Source organism: Dermatophagoides pteronyssinus, unplaced genomic scaffold, assembly GCF_027571235.1.
Source record: "Dermatophagoides pteronyssinus isolate colony J.1.1.1.1 unplaced genomic scaffold, Derpt_VIB-CSIC_2022.12 sq0013, whole genome shotgun sequence".
Classification (NCBI taxonomy): domain Eukaryota; kingdom Metazoa; phylum Arthropoda; class Arachnida; order Sarcoptiformes; family Pyroglyphidae; genus Dermatophagoides; species Dermatophagoides pteronyssinus.
In genome coordinates this window covers 706,119-725,967 of record NW_027461537.1, presented here as the reverse complement: position 1 = coordinate 725,967, position 19,849 = coordinate 706,119, and the positions used below count along the sequence as shown (strand labels likewise).

The 19,849-nt window shown below is 29.4% G+C and overlaps 7 protein-coding genes across 7 annotated transcripts; 4 read left to right on the top strand and 3 right to left on the bottom strand.

Moving 5' to 3' along the window:
- Positions 1-6: 6 nt before the first annotated feature.
- Positions 7-1,326, top strand: LOC113790727 (uncharacterized). The gene is made up of 3 exons (XM_027340424.2): positions 7-505; positions 583-983; positions 1,051-1,326. The coding sequence occupies exons 1-3, from the start codon at positions 289-291 to the stop codon at positions 1,144-1,146; spliced, it is 714 nt and encodes a 237-aa protein (XP_027196225.2). The 5' UTR covers positions 7-288; the 3' UTR covers positions 1,147-1,326.
- Positions 1,327-2,214: 888 nt separating this feature from the next.
- Positions 2,215-3,683, top strand: LOC113790729 (L-serine dehydratase/L-threonine deaminase-like). Its single transcript, XM_027340426.2, has 3 exons — positions 2,215-2,641; positions 2,703-2,974; positions 3,037-3,683. Exons 1-3 carry the CDS (start codon positions 2,378-2,380, stop codon positions 3,653-3,655), a joined length of 1,155 nt encoding a protein of 384 aa, XP_027196227.2. The 5' UTR covers positions 2,215-2,377; the 3' UTR covers positions 3,656-3,683.
- Positions 3,684-3,797: 114 nt separating this feature from the next.
- On the top strand, positions 3,798-6,979 carry LOC113790784 (uncharacterized). The gene is made up of 2 exons (XM_075821889.1): positions 3,798-6,685; positions 6,750-6,979. The coding sequence occupies exons 1-2, from the start codon at positions 3,898-3,900 to the stop codon at positions 6,911-6,913; spliced, it is 2,952 nt and encodes a 983-aa protein (XP_075678004.1). The 5' UTR covers positions 3,798-3,897; the 3' UTR covers positions 6,914-6,979.
- Positions 6,980-7,384: 405 nt separating this feature from the next.
- Positions 7,385-13,737, top strand: LOC113790841 (chitin synthase chs-2-like). Its single transcript, XM_027340549.2, has 5 exons — positions 7,385-8,614; positions 8,674-9,115; positions 9,173-12,649; positions 12,720-13,037; positions 13,105-13,737. Exons 1-5 carry the CDS (start codon positions 7,559-7,561, stop codon positions 13,479-13,481), a joined length of 5,670 nt encoding a protein of 1,889 aa, XP_027196350.2. The 5' UTR covers positions 7,385-7,558; the 3' UTR covers positions 13,482-13,737.
- Positions 13,738-13,945: 208 nt separating this feature from the next.
- Positions 13,946-15,025, bottom strand: LOC113790842 (uncharacterized). The gene is made up of 2 exons (XM_027340550.2): positions 14,640-15,025; positions 13,946-14,543 (listed from the first exon to the last, which is right to left on the bottom strand). Exons 1-2 carry the CDS (start codon positions 14,967-14,969, stop codon positions 14,154-14,156), a joined length of 720 nt encoding a protein of 239 aa, XP_027196351.2. The 5' UTR covers positions 14,970-15,025; the 3' UTR covers positions 13,946-14,153.
- A 1,296-nt stretch (positions 15,026-16,321) lies between these two features.
- On the bottom strand, positions 16,322-17,857 carry LOC142645516 (uncharacterized). Its single transcript, XM_075821913.1, has 2 exons — positions 17,817-17,857; positions 16,322-17,751 (listed from the first exon to the last, which is right to left on the bottom strand). Exon 2 carries the CDS (start codon positions 17,516-17,518, stop codon positions 16,613-16,615), a length of 906 nt encoding a protein of 301 aa, XP_075678028.1. The 5' UTR covers positions 17,519-17,751; positions 17,817-17,857; the 3' UTR covers positions 16,322-16,612.
- Positions 17,858-18,341: 484 nt separating this feature from the next.
- LOC113790689 (uncharacterized) lies at positions 18,342-19,577 on the bottom strand. Its single transcript, XM_027340383.2, has 2 exons — positions 19,164-19,577; positions 18,342-19,079 (listed from the first exon to the last, which is right to left on the bottom strand). The coding sequence occupies exons 1-2, from the start codon at positions 19,503-19,505 to the stop codon at positions 18,690-18,692; spliced, it is 732 nt and encodes a 243-aa protein (XP_027196184.2). The 5' UTR covers positions 19,506-19,577; the 3' UTR covers positions 18,342-18,689.
- Between the last annotated feature and the right edge of the window lie 272 nt (positions 19,578-19,849).

Genomic DNA, 19,849 nt, shown 5'->3' with positions numbered 1-19,849 from the left:
ATGTTTTTGCAACAGGTGGCACTGATTGCTTATTTTAAAATTTTCTTTTCGAAAATTAGAAATTACGCTGTTTCATTTTTTTTTCAAATTAATCATGCGCAAGCAAAATCCAGACTTGAAATTCCATGGAAATAATAAGGCGCCAGACTGTCTGGCTATTGAATGGAAAATGCAAAAAATGGTCCTTATTATCGTTTGATATTCTTTTCACATTCATTTTCGAAACAATAGTACGAAAAGCAATAAGTTTTAATTTCTTTTGCTTTAATTTGTTTCATATCTTAAAAAATGGAATTTTTGCAAGAATTCTTGGATAATGCCAAATTCTTTGGCCAAAATGAATCAATTCGACGATTGAAGACATGGATTAAACGACATTTTGATGATTATTTTGAATTGATCGATTTTTTCGAATTATATCATCTGGATGATTGTTCAGACAATGACCAATTGATCTATTTTGGTGTTCAATTTAAAAATCCTTATCTGGCTGCTCGTGTTGTTGGTAGGTTATCTTTTGTGATTGATCTTCATTGAAAAAGGAAGTAGATTTTAATTTCGAAATAATTATTATTTAAATAGGCCGAAATGGTACTGTAATCCGTCGAATTCGAGAAATGACCGGAACTGAAATCATATCACCGCAATATCATTTAAATGAATGGATGACAAATAATTTTCGTCGCCCATCACAATGTTCAAGACAATCGTTTTTGATCATTTCACGAAATGCCATCCGTATCGTGTATTCTATCACTTTGATCATTGCTACCGGAATCTATTTTCTGCAACGATTTCGAGATTTGATTTCACCAAATCCTGATGAAATTTGTTATCGATTACCTGTGCCATCAGGTTTAGTTCCATCGATTCTTGCAAACAATGCAATGATAATTATTCTGATTCAATGGGCTACAGATGTACGCATTGTGTCACCAAAACCTTATTGTATTCCTTGTGAATTTTACATCATCGGTAAACAGGTTTGTATAATATATTTTTTTTTATTTAAAAAAATTGAATTAAATTCATTTTTCATTTTCATTATAGGAAAATGTTCGAATTGCTATTAATTTTCTTGTTGAACACGTCAAATCAATTATTAAATCACCAACCACCATCAACCGTCAATGGTCAAATTGTTGAATGAAACAACAAACAAAAATCGATCAGCACAAAAATTTCATTATTTCTCATTTTTTTGTTTTCATTTAGCGCAATTTTGTTGTTTTGTTTGAATTGAATTGAATTTTGTTTAAAATTTTTGATGTGAAATTAATTTTCAAGAATTAAAAAATTGAAATTTTCTAATGTTTTCCATTGTTATATGTACAATTTTATAAAAGTTTGATAATTTGTTGTTTACACCTTATGAACATTTTCATTATTATCATTAGGATTTACTTTGAATGTACTTTCTAAATATGTATTTTTTGTAATTTGAAATTATAATTACATGTATTTTGTACCGATTATTGCTAATTGATTGAACGTAAGTTTTCAAATGTATCATTTATTTATTTACATTAATTTTTTTTATATACTTGGTTTCAGATGTACGCAACACATGGTTACCATGTGATAAAATAATGATTTGGGAAAATTTTGAAATCAATCATAATCTCGGTCTATTCGTCTGTGATGGTGATGGGTGTATTTTATTCAATATTCATTCAGTATTATATATCCTATGTTTTTTTTATTATTTGTTATTTTCACAGATTCAGCAATCAATTTTCTTTCTTTTTTCAATATTGACTCTCGATAAATGATCTGATGATGATGATGATGATGATGATGACAATGATCCGGATTCACTCTTAAAATCATAGCGAATACCTAATTTGGTTTGAATAAAAAAATTGATTAAACAATCATAAAATTGATTAATGTTTGTAATTAATAATTCAAAATTTTTCTTATCCATAATGTACAGTAAATTTATTTTCCCAAATCAATATCAATGATAATCGATCAATCAATCAATCAATCATTTATTCATACAAATAAAAAAGTATCGAATTACAATCAATTTCTAATTCATTCGGTTGGATCCAGATTCGAATTTTTACTAATATGGTCTGTTCTATCGGTATGGTCATGTGAACTTTGATGATTATTGAGCTACAATCACCTCCTTTTTTATCGAAATGATGATCAATTATGAAAATTCGCGCGCTACATCTAAAAATTTTATATAAAAACTAATGTATACTGGACAATTATTAACAATACAGTTTATTTCAACATTTTTGATTTCATTAATTAAATACGATTGTAATAAAAATCGTATTGTTTAATTGAAAAATCTCTTAAAATTCATCTTTGTTTTTCATTAACGTTTAATAACGATTTGAGATTCATCAATAATTTTATCATGACATTCATTAAAGCTGAATTAAAAGCTACCGAAGCTAGCCATAATAATGACAATAATCATAAATCAACAAATGTAACATCGAAGATATCCATTCCAAAAGCTAATCTTGAATCCGGGCAAGAAATTTTCATCAAAACGCCATTGATTGAAAGTGTTATTCTGAAACAATATGCTGCCAACAGACCTGTCTATTTGAAAATGGAAAATTGTCAACCGTCCGGTAGTTTTAAATTACGTGGTCTTTCAAATTTATGCCAATATGTAAGTATGTTTGTTTGTCTTTGTTTCAGCTATTTTTAATCATATTGATCCGATTGTTTAGGCAAAATCACATGGATATGAACGTTTTGTTTGTCCATCCGGTGGTAATGCCGGTATGGCAACAGCATATTCAGCTCGTAAACTAGGTATGCCATGCCATATTGTAGTCAACAAACAAACACCTGAAAGTACAAGAGAAACTATTGCAGCATTCGGTGCATCAGTTGAGATTTATGGTAATTCAGTTAATGAATCAGTTGTACGAGCAAAACAATTAACTGAAGAAGATCCAAAATTGTTTCTGGTTCATCCATTCGATCACAAAGCTATTTGGTAAGTAAATAAATGTTATGAATCAAATATTTTTTTAGTATAACACTTCTGTCATTAATAAGGGATGGACATTCAAGTATGATCGATGAGATAGCTGAAGAACTTGGACAAGAACCATCGATCATTGTTACATGTTGCGGTGGTGGTGGATTAACCAATGGTTTAGTACGTGGCTGTAGACGTCATAACTGGGAAACGACCAAAATTCTATCCATGGAAGCAATTGGTTGTCATTCGTTCAATATTTCGCTCCAAAATAATTGCAAACGAACACGTATGGAAAATATGTCATCAAGAGTTGTATGTTTATCTGTCGACGAAGTTTGTCAAGAAATTTTGGATGAATACCAAAAAGCTGAACCACCCATCTTATCACGCTTAGTTGAAGAACGTGATGCTGCTAAAGCTTGTCTTAAATTTGCTGATGATCATCGTGTTTTGGTTGGACTAGCATGTGGTACATGTTTAGCCGCCTTATATGAAGGAATAATTGAACGAATGTTAACCGGTACTGAAGATCCAAAAGAAAAAGAATTGGATAAAGTTAAATTAGATTTAAATGGTAATCGAATCGATGAATATGATAATGGCGGACCAATCGTGGTTATTGTTTGCGGTGGTGCAGAGATTTCTATGAAACAAATGGATTTCTATCGTAAATTATGGAATTTCGATGACTAAATCAATTAAATCTGCAACAACAAATTGACCTCATAGTTTTATTTTTTCATAAGTATTTTTTATATCATACAATCATCATCAATTAATTAAAATTATTGTATTTACAACAAACAAAAAATAATTCTAATTTCATTTCCGAACATTTGTTTTGAATTCTTAAAGAACAGTTAAAATAATTTGTGTGATTGCAAACTTTAAACGTTCAAAGTGTTTTAAACTAATCATAGAAACATTCATTCAACATGATGTCCTATTTTCATCGAAACTCAATGAAAACAACGCAAAAACAACCGTTTATGTTGTTCAAAGCTGATCTATCTAAGTCATCAAAAGATCTTCTGCTTCAACTTCATCTTGAACGTGAAAAAGTATTGAAATTATTTCAGGAATCAAGCCGAAGTCGAGTACAACAAATATTGGAAGAATTAAATCAATCTATTGTTAATTATACTGCCCTTTTTCGTGGATTTGCAATCTCACCGTTGCATGATCTTGGTGGCCTTTCAGATACATTTTCAATCATTCATCCATCTCCATTACGTCGAATGTATTCATTTGAATGGACAGATTCAATCGGTGAACGGCAATTGACGATCGTTGGTGATTCATTTGTCGAATTAGCTTCAATACTTTTTAATTATGGACTTTGGCTAATGAAATGGTCAACGTCGATGTCATCGAGCAAGGCATCGAACAGGACATCGAGTAGGACATCAAAATCAAAAATATTGAATTCAAAAATATCGAGATCATCTTCGTCGATTATTGCGAATCCAATTGTAAATCGTGGACAAACAACACCAATCTCAGCACTAATTAAGGCAGCCGGACTGTTTCGTTATATACGGGAAAATTTAGGCCGATTTTTGATACAAAGTGATCAAGAAAACATTTTCGGTACCGATTTAGATCCGGATGTCATTCGTGCTTATGAATTCCAGTGTAATGGAGAAGCAAGAGAATTTCTTTTTCTTTCTATGATTAAAGGCAAACAAAAAAAACAATCAAAGAAAAAAACATCGAAATCTTCAGTGAAAACAAATAAAACCATTGATAATAAAAAAAGAAATATATCACCTTCATTTACATCGAAAACAATCGAAAAAACGCAACGATCATTAATGGATCTGATACGTTTGGCTCGTATGACACGTGAACAATATCGTCAATCTTCGGATTCGATTGCAACGTCTATGGAACGTAGAATAAAAAAATGGCATTGTTATTTACTCATGAAGAAATACTTGTTCGAAGGCTGGGAATATATCTTGCTACTACAGGAACGTTCGCAACCACAACCAATGGTCGATTTTGATTATGCTCCTTTGAGTATGGATGATGAAAAAGTTTTCTGGCATAAAATTAATGAATGTTTACAAGTTATTAATATTTTGAGTATCAAATACAATAAATATGGACAAGAATTTGCCAAAAATGATCCAAATTCGTGGACGAGTCGTGTGATTGATGCAAAAAAATTCCTTAAAAATTTTCAAAATCACGTAAATATGGTTAGCGAAGAAAGACGCATTAAGGCCTTATCTTTAATGGCGGATAATCCGATCACGAATAGAACAATGGTTTCTACAAATATATTGGATAAATTTGTTCGACCAGTAATATTTCATCTACCCAGATTACATGACTATTGGACTGCTGTTGTAAGTCTTGAGTTTGGTGTCGAAATATTTATTCCGAATTATGATCCATCGTCTCCAACTAATATAAAAGTTGCAAATGTCAATCTTATTACACCATTATGGCCACAACGATTTACAACATTAAAAAAAACTACTCAGGATTTGGAAAATTTCGATCAATCATTAGATGGTCAATGTCCTGAATTTCGAAATTGTTGTCTAAAATTGAAAAAATTACGATTTGAACTACATTCGATGTTCGTTGAAGAGGTTAATCTAAAAACAGTCGAAAAATTGACTGATTTCAAACAACAATTGTTTGATAAATTTAATAATTATATTTCATGGGCTGCCGGTCTATTGGCCAATAATCAATCAAGACAATTATTCGGATTTTGTTGGTCAAGCTCCATTGATCAAAATATTCGTTTTATAGTATATGATATTGAATTTGAAATTTGTTCAACAATTTATGTTTTAGCTATATGGCTCTATAGATCTGTATATGATTTGTTATTACCCACTGATAATGAAAAAGAGACTAATTGGAAAAATCGTGATTTTGATTTTTTAATTCAAACTTTACGTGAATCGGCCGGTATGTTTCAATATTTATTAGAAAGAACTAAATCGAACAAATATTTTAGCGAAAATGATTGTGATTTTCTCGAACCGATTCTTCGATCATATCGAAATCATTGTCTTGCTGAAGCTCAAGAACTTTTATTTCGTTTGTCAACAATAAGTTGGATACAATTAAAAGTTGCCATTCGAATATTACAATTATATTGGGCAATCAATGAAGATTTAAATGATTCGGCTACCATAACCACTACAAATCGACCTGAATGTACGGAAAAAATTAATTGGCGATTATTTTGTCAGATGAAATCTTATCTATACAAAGCACTTGGATATTTTTATCTAAGCGAAATGTATCCTAAATCTGGTGAACGTACGTTAGCAGCTTTGCAAAAATGTCGAGCATTGTTCAAATTTTTTATCAAACAACTTAATGACAATAGACAAAATCTACCATGGATTGTTGATAATAAACGATTCGATTATTTTGAAAAAGTTATAGAAGAACGTTTTCAACGAATGTGCATACATTTTGTTCTTAATAATCATGATAATTATATGAAAAAAAATGATATTAATTTGGATACTGTTCTACTTAATCGACAATTAGATTCAATGTTATTGTTGCAACCGATTAAATTCTATCAACCAAAAGTTGATGAATTTTGGCTTAAAGATAATACCATTCAACAAGCATTGATGGATTTAACCAAAACATCATCAACAGCAAAAGAAGTTGAAAATGCTACAACAAATGTTAGTAGTAGTCTAAATTTTCCTTCAAAACCGATTGCAGTCATCAAACATAGTAAGTTTTGAAAAAAATTGAATTTATCCAATTTATGTGTAATGTTTGTGTGTGTTTTTTTTAGATCTATCAGCAACAAAATCACAATTATCGGAACTAGAAAGAAAAATTCCATCAAAAACTATGATTATCATTGCATCACCTGCAGATCAGAAGATTGCTATTGGCCAAAAAAACAACAATAATGATGATAAAAATATAAATAATGAGGATAAAAAACCAATTTGATATTAGATATTTTATTTGATAATTGATTTAAACAAAACAAATAAATATTTGATGTAAAATCATCTATATTCATTTTCACAAATTTTCATAATAAATTATAATATCACATTTGCAGGTTGAAAATAAGATAAATCAGGATTTTCAAAAAAAAAAATTTGTCATATTGTACTGATGCTTAATAAATTTTTTTTTTTTTGGTTCAAAATTGAAATTTTTATTAATATATAGAGATGTGGGATTAAGATATTTTATCGAACCCAAAAAAAATGGATGTGATAGAAATATATTTTTGTGAAATGATGAACAAATAGGTTTGTTCTAAAACATACCTAGTAACCCAAGAATCTCAGCATTACAATTGTGGATTATCGACATTATCATATCATTCGATTTATTGTGTTAATCAATGTTAATGTCACCCGGATTTAGGTGATTATGGATGTCAGCAATCAAACTACTAGTATTACAACAATAGATTTGTTCTTCAAACACATTGTAGATGTGATCGATTCTGATTGTTGATCGTTTTGCATCAAACAATACATCAATAATCATCAATATCGATATTTTGTAGTACGCGATATCATCAAGAAATCAACGAATAACTTTTGTTTTTTGTTTTTTTTAATTGTATGAATAAATGCAATGATTCGAAAAAAAATTGGTTCATTTTCTCCAACGCCAATCATAACTGATCACAATTCATTAAATAATCAAAATAATGATAATGTTAGTATCAATTCTTTAGGTAGTGATTCTAATCATCGACGTTATTCAACTCAACTTCAACCGATCAGTGAAGAATATGGTTCAAATAAATCATTAACAACAATACAACCGGATCAATATTTAAATCTTCAGCAAACAATCAAAAGTGGTACCACAAAAATGTTGGGCAATGGCCGTTCAATTGTTGTTCCAAAATCAGTGAACAATATTGATAATGATAAAAAAGGTTTCATTAATCCTGCTTATGATGATTATGGTGATTCGGATGAAAGTGAAATCTTTGATGAAACAACTATTAGCGAACAAAAACAACAGCCATCACAACACCAACAATCGATTAAAACTAAGAATGTAAAACGTATGGATCGACAAGTATCGTTCGATCCGGAAACACAAGATCATCATAATCAATCAAAAGTTGATCAATCATCATCGGATCATACAAAAACTAAGGTCAATATAACAAATTCAAATGATTCGACAAAATCAATCACAGTTTATCAGAATAACGATAACAATGAAACATCCAATCGACAAGAAACAAAAGAAAAACCACCGGAATGGGATCGTTTTGTAACTGAACCACCACCTGATGAAGATGAAACACAAAAAAGTGAATGGGTTGAAGTAGCAATTCGATGGTTGAAATTATTTGCATATTTTTTTACATTCATTATGGTATTATTATTGTCGGTTGGTTCGAAAACATTGATACTTTTAATGACATCAATGATCAGTGTTAATCATACAGTTACTATTTGTAATAATGATGATCATTATGAAATCGATCCACCATTAGATCATGATAAACCATATAATGCTATCTATCATGGTGATTCAATCACAAGAATTGCATGGGTATGGGCATTATATTTTGCTGCTATTTCACCGTATTTTTTTGCATTTGGTCGAAGTGTACGGATCATCTATTTCAAAACGTTTAAATTTCCAAAATTTTGGACCATTTTGACTGTAAGTTCAATGAGTTAACAAGATTATGATTCTTTACTATTTTTTTTGTGAAATATTAGGTGTTTGTGGCCGAAACTCTTCATTGTATAGGATTATCAATATTTTTATTCATATTGTTACCTGAAATGGATGTCATACGAGGTGCAATGATTATGAACAGTGTTTGTTTTCTTCCAAGTGTTATACGATTGATGGTCGATCCACCAACACCATCATTACAAACGAATTTACCGATTAATATTGATTTTCGACAATCATTTCAATCAACGGATGGATCAAGTATTTATGATGATTCATTTTCGGATGAAATAGAAGATTCAACCGGTCGAACTAGATCAAAATTTGAACATTTAAAATTAGCTTATAATCGCTGGTTAGCATGGATTAATTTTTCTCTACAAACATTTCTTATTATTTGTTGGACGGCAATTAGCGCTTATGATAATTACAAATATAATGAATGTGAACATTTTTATTTGATTCCAATTGCTATGATTCTAGGTAATGTATACAATTTGTACAAAAATTATCTAATAGTTAAATCATTTATTTATTTAGTTTCATTTGAATGGTGGGAAAATTATACTGTGCCCGATGCAATGAAAAAATTTTCAATGTTTTTAAGCGATGCTAAAAGTGATTTAACAAAAAGTCGATATTTTGTTTTTGCCATCATTTCACCTTGGAAAATTTTAGTCATATTTGCATTGATGATATTGAATGAACATTATGATAATGGTTCGGATATGACAAGTCGAATGTTTAAAAATTTCACTGATGCTTTTCAATCGGATATTGTTTCGGTAATTCGTGATAAAAAGAATTTTGATGGACATGTTTTATTGGATACCGATCAACATGAACTACATGTTGATACAGCATTATGGCCAGTTTGGATTCTTTTGGCACAGGTTTTCATAACCTATTTAGCATATGCATTTGCAAAATTTACATGTAAAGTTTGTTTCCAATCAATCAGTTTTGCCATTCCGCTTTGTCTTACGGTACCATGTACGGTATCGGTATTATGGGCTTTGAATAGCATTGCACTTCAAGATAAATGTAAATTAGTATCAATCTTTCATCCATTTCAATATCTTTTCTGGAATGAAGAAGAAACTCGTATATTTCAATTCAGTTTGTATAACAGTGTCATTGCATTTATATGGATTTTAAGTTTTGTAAATCAAGTGCTAAATACATTACACATCTGGAGAGAAACAAGTGAACGATTAGCATCAACCGAACAATTGTTTGTCAGTCCAATGTATAATACAGTGATGATTGATCAATCACTTGTAATGAATCGTCGATGTTTGAAGCTAATATTTGCACCAGAAGATGAAGATCGTAATGAAGAATCAAATACAAACAAAGATGTTGAACAATCCAAAATCGAAACAACAGATCAAACTAAACCTCTAGTTTTAGAAGATAATACGAACGAAGAATTATTTATTGATCGTAAATCATACAATCCTATGTATGATTGGAATAATCATGTAACAGATTTGATGAATCAAACCAAACCACCAGAAAACGATGTCGAAGATGATTGGACTAAAGATTGGCATCGTGTTTGTGAAATGATGGGCGTTGAAGAAGATTCGATTGATGCCAAAACTGATCCAGCAGATGATGAAACCATTCGAATTTATATCTGTGCAACTATGTGGCATGAAGATGAAAATGAAATGTTTCAAATGCTAAAAGCTGTTATGCGTTTAGATTATGAACAAGGATTGAGACGGATAGCTAAAAAAGAATTCGGTGATGCCGTTAAGAAAACAATCTATGAAATGGAAGTGAATATTTATTTTGATGATGCATTCGAACAAGGTAAAAGTGATGATGAAGATGATCGAGTAGTCAATCGTTTTGTTGAACAATTAATCAATACAATCGGTGGATCTGCTAATCAAGTTTTTGGTAAGAATTTAGATCTTGAACCACCGACTATTGTACCGACACCTTATGGTGGAAAATTGATATGGAAAATGCCTATGGGAACCAATCGATTAATAGCACATATAAAAGATAAAAATTTGATTCGTCACCGTAAACGTTGGAGTCAATGTATGTACATGTATTATCTATTGGGTTATCGTTTGGCTGCACGAAAAGATTTGGATGTAAAACGTAAAAAAACCATAATGAACAATACATTTGTTTTAGCTTTGGATGGTGATATCAACTTTAGACCTGCAGCTGTTGATCTGGTTGTTGATCTTATGAAAAAAAATGATAATCTTGGTGCCGCTTGTGGTAGGATTCATCCGATCGGATCCGGTCCAATTGTTTGGTATCAAAAATTTGAATACGCTATGGGTCATTGGTTACAAAAAGCTACCGAACATGTTATTGGTTGTGTTCTATGCTCTCCCGGATGTTTTTCATTATTTCGTGCTCGTGCATTGATGGATAAATCTATTATGAATAAATATACAACAAAACCATCACAAGCTCAACATTATGTCCAATATGATCAAGGTGAAGATCGATGGCTGTGTACATTATTGTTACAACGTGGTTGGCGTATTGAATATTGTGCTGCTTCAGATTCATATACTCATGCTCCAGAAGGTTTTGCTGAATTCTATACACAACGTCGTCGATGGGGTCCATCAACTATGGCCAATATTCTCGATCTATTAGGCGATTATAAACATACTGTCAAAATGAATGATAACATTTCTTATTTGTATATTATCTATCAGGCATTTTTGATGCTTGGTACGATCATATCACCTGGTACAATTTTCTTAATGGTTGTTTCCGCTATGAATACTGTAATGGGATTAACAACAGAAATGTCCCTTATTTACAACATGATACCATTGTTATTGTTTTTGTTTGTTTGTCTTCAATTCAAAGACAATAATATCAAGATTACATTTGCTACAATATTATCGGTCATCTATGCATTGTTAATGTTAGCTGTTTTGGTTGGAACTGGAATCGATATGTATACGAAAGGTTTCTTTTCACCGAATTCGCTTTTCTTTTCCGCTATGATGGGTAGTTTTATAATGGCTGCTGTATTACATCCACAAGAATTTGCTTGCGTCATTCCATTACCAATCTATATGTTATTCATACCTAGCATGTATATGTTATTAACCATTTATTCTATAACAAACATGAATGTCGTATCATGGGGTACACGTGAAGTTAAATCTAAATTATCTGCAAAAGAAATGGCTAAAGAAAAAGAAGAAGAAGAAGCAAAAGCTGCAGCTGCAGCAGCAGCCAAAAAGAAAAGCAATTTTTTGAATTTAGATTCATTCGGTTCCAGTAAGAATGGTCTTTTTACTTGTATGTGCTGTTCAGGTACAAATGAATCATCCATCGATGAAACATTGAATGTCGATGTTAAAGATATAAAATCACAAATGAAAGAGATAAGTAAACTGATCAGTCAAGAATTTAAATCGGATCATAGATCAGTAAAAGATGAAAATGATCAAAATGAAAACACTAATTCAAAAAATAGTGACGACAATCGACAACAAGAACATCATATCAATGATCAACAACAACAGCAAAATGATACGAATAAAAATTCATCTAATGAACAAATATGTCGAAGATCACCACCAACAACTCGAATCGGAAGTTTTAAAAAACCACGATGGGTCAGAAATAATCCACGACTTAATTCATGGCCTATTCGTGATATACCAGAACGTGAAGAAGAATTTTGGAAAAAAATGATTGCTAAATATCTTTATCCTTTGGATGAAGATCTTAAAGAAAAAGAACGTATTAGTTTAGAATTGGCCGATCTTCGTAACAAATATGTTTTTGCCTTTTCATTTGTCAATATTATTTTTATTTTGTTTGTATTCATGTTACAAATTCATAAAGATGTATTTGGTATCGATGTACCAATCGGAACAAATGGAACATCAGAAATTCGTAATGAAGATGAAGATCGTATTGAACATGTTGATAATATTATCTATACTCGAATGGATCCAATCAATTTGACTTTGGTCATTTTTTTCGGTGCTATTCTTATCATTCAATGTATTGGTAAGTCAATTAGTAAGCTAATACAAATTTAACGTTTAATTTTTTTTTCATATAAAAATTCTATTATCAGGTATGTTTATTCATCGTTTTGGAACATTAGCACATCTATTAGCCTATACGGAAATTCGTGAAAAGAAAAAACAAATTGATTATTCTTCATTAGTTGCACAATTGATTAGAGAAAAAAGCAAAAGAAATAGAAGAAGACGTCGTAAACATTCAAAAAAAACATTAAATAAAATACCAGATTCCAATTTGACAACTGATGATGAAGAATATAAAACTGATGATGATGGTAAAGGTTCGCTAAAATCAAGCGATACTGATGATGTTAAGCCTAGTGATTATGGTAATGTTTTTGGTGAAGTAATACAAAAACTTAAATCTGGTAAGTTCATTTTGATTATCAAGATCTTCAATCTTAATTGTTTATTTAATATGATATCATTTGATAGATCAATCACGAATCGAAAAAATTCCGAAAATTATACGTAAAAATACTAAACAGGCAATCCGAAGACAAGAACATCAACAGAGACAAAACAAAATTCATCGAGATTCAATACATTCGGGCATATTTGCATTGGATCGAGATTCTAGTAATGCTAGTTCATATGCTTATCATCGTCGTTTAAACAAAACGAATTCAAATCAATCCGGTTTTTCACAACAGACAATCATTGAACAACAACCAAATCAATGGGCCAACAATAATAATCGACAACCAATGGCAACATTTTCGACTAATCAATCTGGAGCAATTGGTGTGGCAATGAATTCACCAAAAAATCAAACGGATATCACGAGCGATGAAGAAATCAGTCGATTATGAAAATGAAAAGAAAAAAATTTCGAAAATTACAATTTTCTTTTTTTTGCTATTTGCTTTGTTTTGATCATTATTTTTTTACATAATATTTAGTTAATGAATTCTATAGAAAAATAAATATATTGTCCTCACAGAAAAAAAAATAACGAAATAATCGACCTTTTCGATTGTTTTCGGAAATGATTCAAGTATATAATTGACATAAATAGATATTTTTGACAATCAACAATCTCAACAACATCTTATTTATTTTAAACACATTGACCATGAATATGGTTTTTTTGTTGTTATTTATCATTTTTAATGATATTTGGAAATTTTCTTTCATGTCTGATAATTATTATTATGACATTGTATAATTTTTTTTTTTGTTTGTTTACTTGGATCATTACAAATGATTATTGGATAATTTACTTTTCTTGCACCAAAATCTTTGTTAAAAGATACAGATATTATATTGAATCAAATTCAAAAAAAAACAATATTTTTTTAATTTAATAATTAAATCAATTTTAAGTGTTTGTAAGTTATTTGGTTTAGAATTATGAGATTACACGAATTGGTATTGTTATCTGGTAAAAAAAAATCAAAAGAGATATTCATTTTTTGTTGTTGTTTCATTTCACTCAAATTCTCATTGTTTCAAATGATCAATGTTTTTCTTTTTTTTTTGATTTACAATGATTCAAAAATATCGAAAATATATGTAATTGGTGTTGGTCGAAGATCTTTAATCTTCTTTTTAGGTATCTCTTCAAACAATTTTGAACATTTAGCATCATCATCTTCATAACGATTACAGATTAAATTCATTGAATCAACAGTTGCTTTATGAATTAATTGTTCATAACCTTCAATTGATTCTTGATCACAATCGGCAGTTTTTTTCCATGCATTACTGTTACATTTAATCCAGGCATAATATTTACAACAAACAATTGGTATACGTGATTTATTGTTGGCAACTTTACGAGCTAAATTCATGCCTTCATTCATTTTATCCCAACATTTTTTTGTTTCCGGTTTTGCAGCATTACCACATTTAGACCATCGAACAAATGCTTCCTAATAAGATAGATTATCCATATCATATGGAAATTTTATGTTTAGAAATTTTTTTTTTGATATAGTAAATAAATAAATAATAAAATTAAAACTTACTCGTTTTTTTCCATTTTTAGCACAATATGGTTTATTTACACGATCAACATTGTACACCTGAAGATTTAATAATGTTTGTGATGTACCGGTCAAACAACGTTCACCAAAATCTTTTGACAAAACTTTATTATTAGCAATATTTCGACAATATTCTTTTAATTTAGCTTGTGTTTCGGGCAAACCCAAATAATCAAGACCAAAATGACCATATGCTTTAGCAAAACTAGCATCGAAAACATCTACTGAACAATTTTTAGCTTTAGTGTATTGAGCATCAGTAACAAATGAAACTGCACACAATACTAATGAAAAAATGGCAAATCGAATCATTTTTTTTGGTTGGATGTAACTAATGATGATGATGATAAGCGAATGATGTCGAATGATTCGATTGGTATTTTATATAAGAAAAAATCTCAACAAGTGGAACAGAAAATAAATAAATAATCGTCTTTTTTTCATGTTTTCAAATTTCTTTTTCTAAATTGTATATCGAAAGATTTGTCGTTGAAACTTGTCACCTGGTCGATGTCGGCGTGGCATATTGTATCATTGATATATGCGGTTAGTTTAAATGTGTATGTTTGTGGTGGTATGATATTATCATCATATCACTACATCAGAAAGAAAGAAAGAAAGAAACTTTCTTTGATTTCATTTGAAACTCTCACCATTTACATTTTTTGTTGTTGAAAATACTTGATTTCGATTTTTTTTCTGTTGAAAAAAACCACATTCGCAAAAAAAAACCTGTTGAATTTAAAGTTTGAATCGAATGATGATGATGATAAATTGCATTTATCTTTGGATGATAATTGTAATATTAAATGGATAAAACAAAATCAGGATCGTCGTGATCATATCATCATTGATCGTTAGTAAATTTAACAAAATAGTTCTCTGTTCTTGAAGAAAAACATTAACAACAACAACAACAACAAGTTTGCTGCAACAAGTTTTCTTCTTTCTTTCAACAAGTTTCATTGATAATACACACACACACAGCTATAAATATTTTTCTTTCTGGATATTTTGTCAATTTCTCTTATTGTTGTTGTTGGAAAAACAATTTGCAATGTCTCATTTCAATATATTTGTTTTTTTTAGAAAGATATTTCTGGCCCAAATCCATCAAATCAATTTCATATCAATTCAATTCTTATAACTTATCTTTTTTCTTTGTTTCAATTGATAGATTGACGAACAAACTTTGAATGGAATTTGAATTTTTAAAAAAAACAAGAATTCAATTGTTGATTGAAAATTTTTTTTTTGAACTTTGTAATTTGTTAGCATAAACAAGTTGTTGATATGAATATCAACAGCAACAAAGATATTAAAATCAATTTTGGGAAATTTCGAAATTAGATATTATTTTATGAGAAAAAAAACGAACCCAGAAAAAAAAAGATTTCTATCCCAAATCAAATAATGGTTTCTTTCAAAAAAAATGGAATTAGGCTGGTTATAAAGTCTCATCATTTAAATGATTGTATTTGAAGGATTTTGTCTTCTTTATCAACAAATTTGGTGCGAAATGATTGATTGAAAAAGAGCATCCCATTGCAAGATGATTTCAAATGAATGAATGAATGAATGAAACAAAAATGAAAACAAATCGAATGTCAATTTCATTTGTCCATGGAATATTTATTGTTGCGATTTTTTTTATTTACCATTTTTTTAATCGATTCACACCTTTGTTCAAATTTTTACATTAAAAAAAATTTCAGTTTACTTTTCTCAATCATTTATTATTAGACATTGAAAAATTCAAATCTTTTTTCACATGACAACAATTTCAGGTGAAATAAAAATTATTTCTGATAAATTTATTAAGTGGTAAATTTTCGATAGTATTTTTATGATTATCACTATACCATTATGTTGACATTGAATCTTTGAATAGATTGATTGATTAATTGATAACAAGGAAACAAAAATCTGGTAATGCAGAATTTTTCCATTTGAATTTATATGAAAGAAAATAATTGATATTGATTACGAAGCTGATCGATCATTGGTTTCCATTCAGGATCATTATACAATTCACGTATGGTTCGATTCAATTCGGAATTTGTTTCATTCGAACGAAATTCATCCAATGTTTTTGTTAACATTTGATCAAGAACTTTATCATCATCAGATTTTAGCTGTTTTGGTGATTTAGAATCGTTGTCCTTATTATTATCGATATATTTTGATTGATTTTTCGATTTCAAATTTATCTTTGATGACGATGATGATGATGATGATAACACAGAAGGTTTTGTATCTAATAATGATGTACTTTTTTTCAAAATTTTAGCTGATTTTTTATTTAAATGATCTGTTCGTGATGGTGACCTCAGCAATGTTGAAGACAATGGTAATGTTTTGTTCACAATGTTTGTTTGTGAACCACAACTAAATTGTCGATCAAACCATTTAGCCATGGATTTTGTATCAACATTTTTTGTAATAGATTCATGTTCTTTGATAGTTGTTGAAATTGTTTTCATATTATTCGTTGACAATTTTATCGGTTCTTTTGGCCTTACTTGTTTTGACCATTGATCAATTGTAGCCAATTGTAATACCAAATAATCTTTACGTTCATTTAATTCACGTCGTTTTTGATCAATACATTGACATTGTTCATGATAATGTCGGGTGGCTTTTTCATATTCACTACGTAGTTTACGCATTTTTTCATTGATCATATCAAGTTCACGGGCTAGCCGAAATGTTTGACAACGGCTAGCTAATGGCCTTATTATCCATAAGATTAATGATGATATAAGGAAATAGGTAAATTTTAATAAGGTCAATATCCATACGAATGGTCTCAATATGATAAAGGCCGTAGATAATTCTGATGGCGTTGTATTTGAAGTCATATTTTTTTTACACACAGTAATCAGATCATAGAATCACAATCATAATGCAAATGACAAATGATTGAAAAGATTTGTTTTTTTCTTTTGCTATTTTTTTTTTTTTTTTTGTCATCATCATTTCATGACAACAGAATATTGCCGGCATTCAAATGTGTGTATATTCTTGGCAAAAGTTTTTCGCGACTAAAATTATTTTTGTCATGCATGGAATAGAATAAAAAAACAACACAGTTCTTGACACATCATAAATAGATTCTTAAATTAGAATTCAGTGAATAGACAGTGAAAGAATTTTTACCTTTACGTTGTTATTTGTGAATTTTTTAAAAAAAAAAGGAAAGAATCAACGAATTTCAAGGATCATTTGTTAAACTTGAGTTTAATTTACTTCCTGTAGCACCATCTATCGGCCTATTCATTATTTGATTTCTTATATAATCGGACATTTGATGGATCAACTTTTTATTTCGACAACAGCATAAAAAAAATTCACATTTGACATGGATTTTCTGTCTAATATAAATATTATGATGACCTTCATACCTATATCTCGTAAGCGTTGGTGGTATAACGGCTATTATAGCTGCCTTCCATACTGAATGTTATCATTTGAAAATGATTCAAAAACATTGATGGAGTGAGCAGTTGATCCGGGTTCGACTCCCGGCCAACGCATTAGCTTTACGTAAAATTTTATTTTTGCTGCTATTCATTCCATAACAAAAATTTTTTTCCATGAAATTCATTTCAAGGATCAATTCCATTTTTTTAATCATTATTCAACATCAATTTTTGAATATTTTAAAGTAAAATAATGGAAAAAAACCTTTACTAAACTTGAATTTATTGAATATTAAATGAATTTTTTTTAAATCAGATTAAATGATAATGAAAAAAAAATGATTTGCTTATTTAATCAAATCATCAATCAAATGAAAATTTTTTGGAAAAGTTTTTTTTTTGGAATGAACTTGACAGTACAAATTCTTGTAGTTTATTCGAAGAAAATAAAAATTATTAGTTTAAACAGAATTAAAGAGAGATTATAATCAACCAAGAAAAAAGTACAAATGAAGTGTGTGTGCGTGCGATTTGTTAAATTCAAGGTTAAGATTTCAAATTATTTTGGTTTTGAAAAAATCAATTCAATCCAATTCAATCCAATTCAAATTTATAATGATTCAAATATATCGAAAATATATGTAATAGCAATATCACGAACATTTTTTGCTTTAGTTTTAGGTAATTCTTCATAATATTTTTCACATTTTTCATTATCATCTTCAAAACGATTACAGATTAAATTCATTGAATCAACTGTTGAACGATGAATAAGATCTTCATAACCTTGTATAGATTTATCATCACATTCTTTTACTTTACGCCATGCAGCACTATTACATTTAATCCAGGCATAATATTTACAACAAACAATCGGTATACGAGATTTTGTATTCAATACTTTACGTGCTTGATGCATTCCTTCATTCATACTTTTCCAGCATTTTTTTGTTTCCGATTTGGCTGCATTACCACATTTTGACCAACTTATAAATTCATCCTAAATTTAATATTTTAAAGGGAACAAAACAAAGAATTTTTGATAAAGTAAACAAGATTGAGGAAAAAAAATCATTAAAAATACCTTTTTCTTTCCATTTTTAGCACAATATGGTTTATTCACACGATCAACATTATAAACCTGTAGATTTAATAATGTTTGTGATGTACCAAGCAAACAACGGGTGCCAAAATCTTTTGAATAAACTTTATTAGCAAAAATATCTTTACAATATGTTTTCAATTCAGCAGCCGATGTTGGTAGTTTAAGTTTATCGACACCAAAATGACCGTATGCACGGGCAAAACTTTGATCAAAATTATCAATGGAACAATTTTTTGCTTTTGTATATTGGCCATCACTTATGTCGATTGTCATCATCATCATCATGATGACAAATGATGTAATAATTTGAAATTTAAACATTTTTCTAAAAAAAATTGATTTTCCTGTAAAATTCAAAATTGAATAGAATGACCTGATCGAAATATGTTTGCAAGTTTTTATACGAATTTGCCAACATTCGCTAATGATGATTCATATTATTAACTCATTGAATATTCAATTAGATAATTGATTAGGATGGGAAAAAAATTAAGCAATTCTTGATAATAATTATAAGATAATTCTCGAAATTTTTTCATTCAAACGTCAAGATTAATTTTTAGTACTGTAAATATTAATTTATTGATCAATTTCCTCGTGTTTTTTCGTTGCTGTTAGTGATAATTAAAGTCATAATTTTTATAACTTTATTGACAAAATTATCA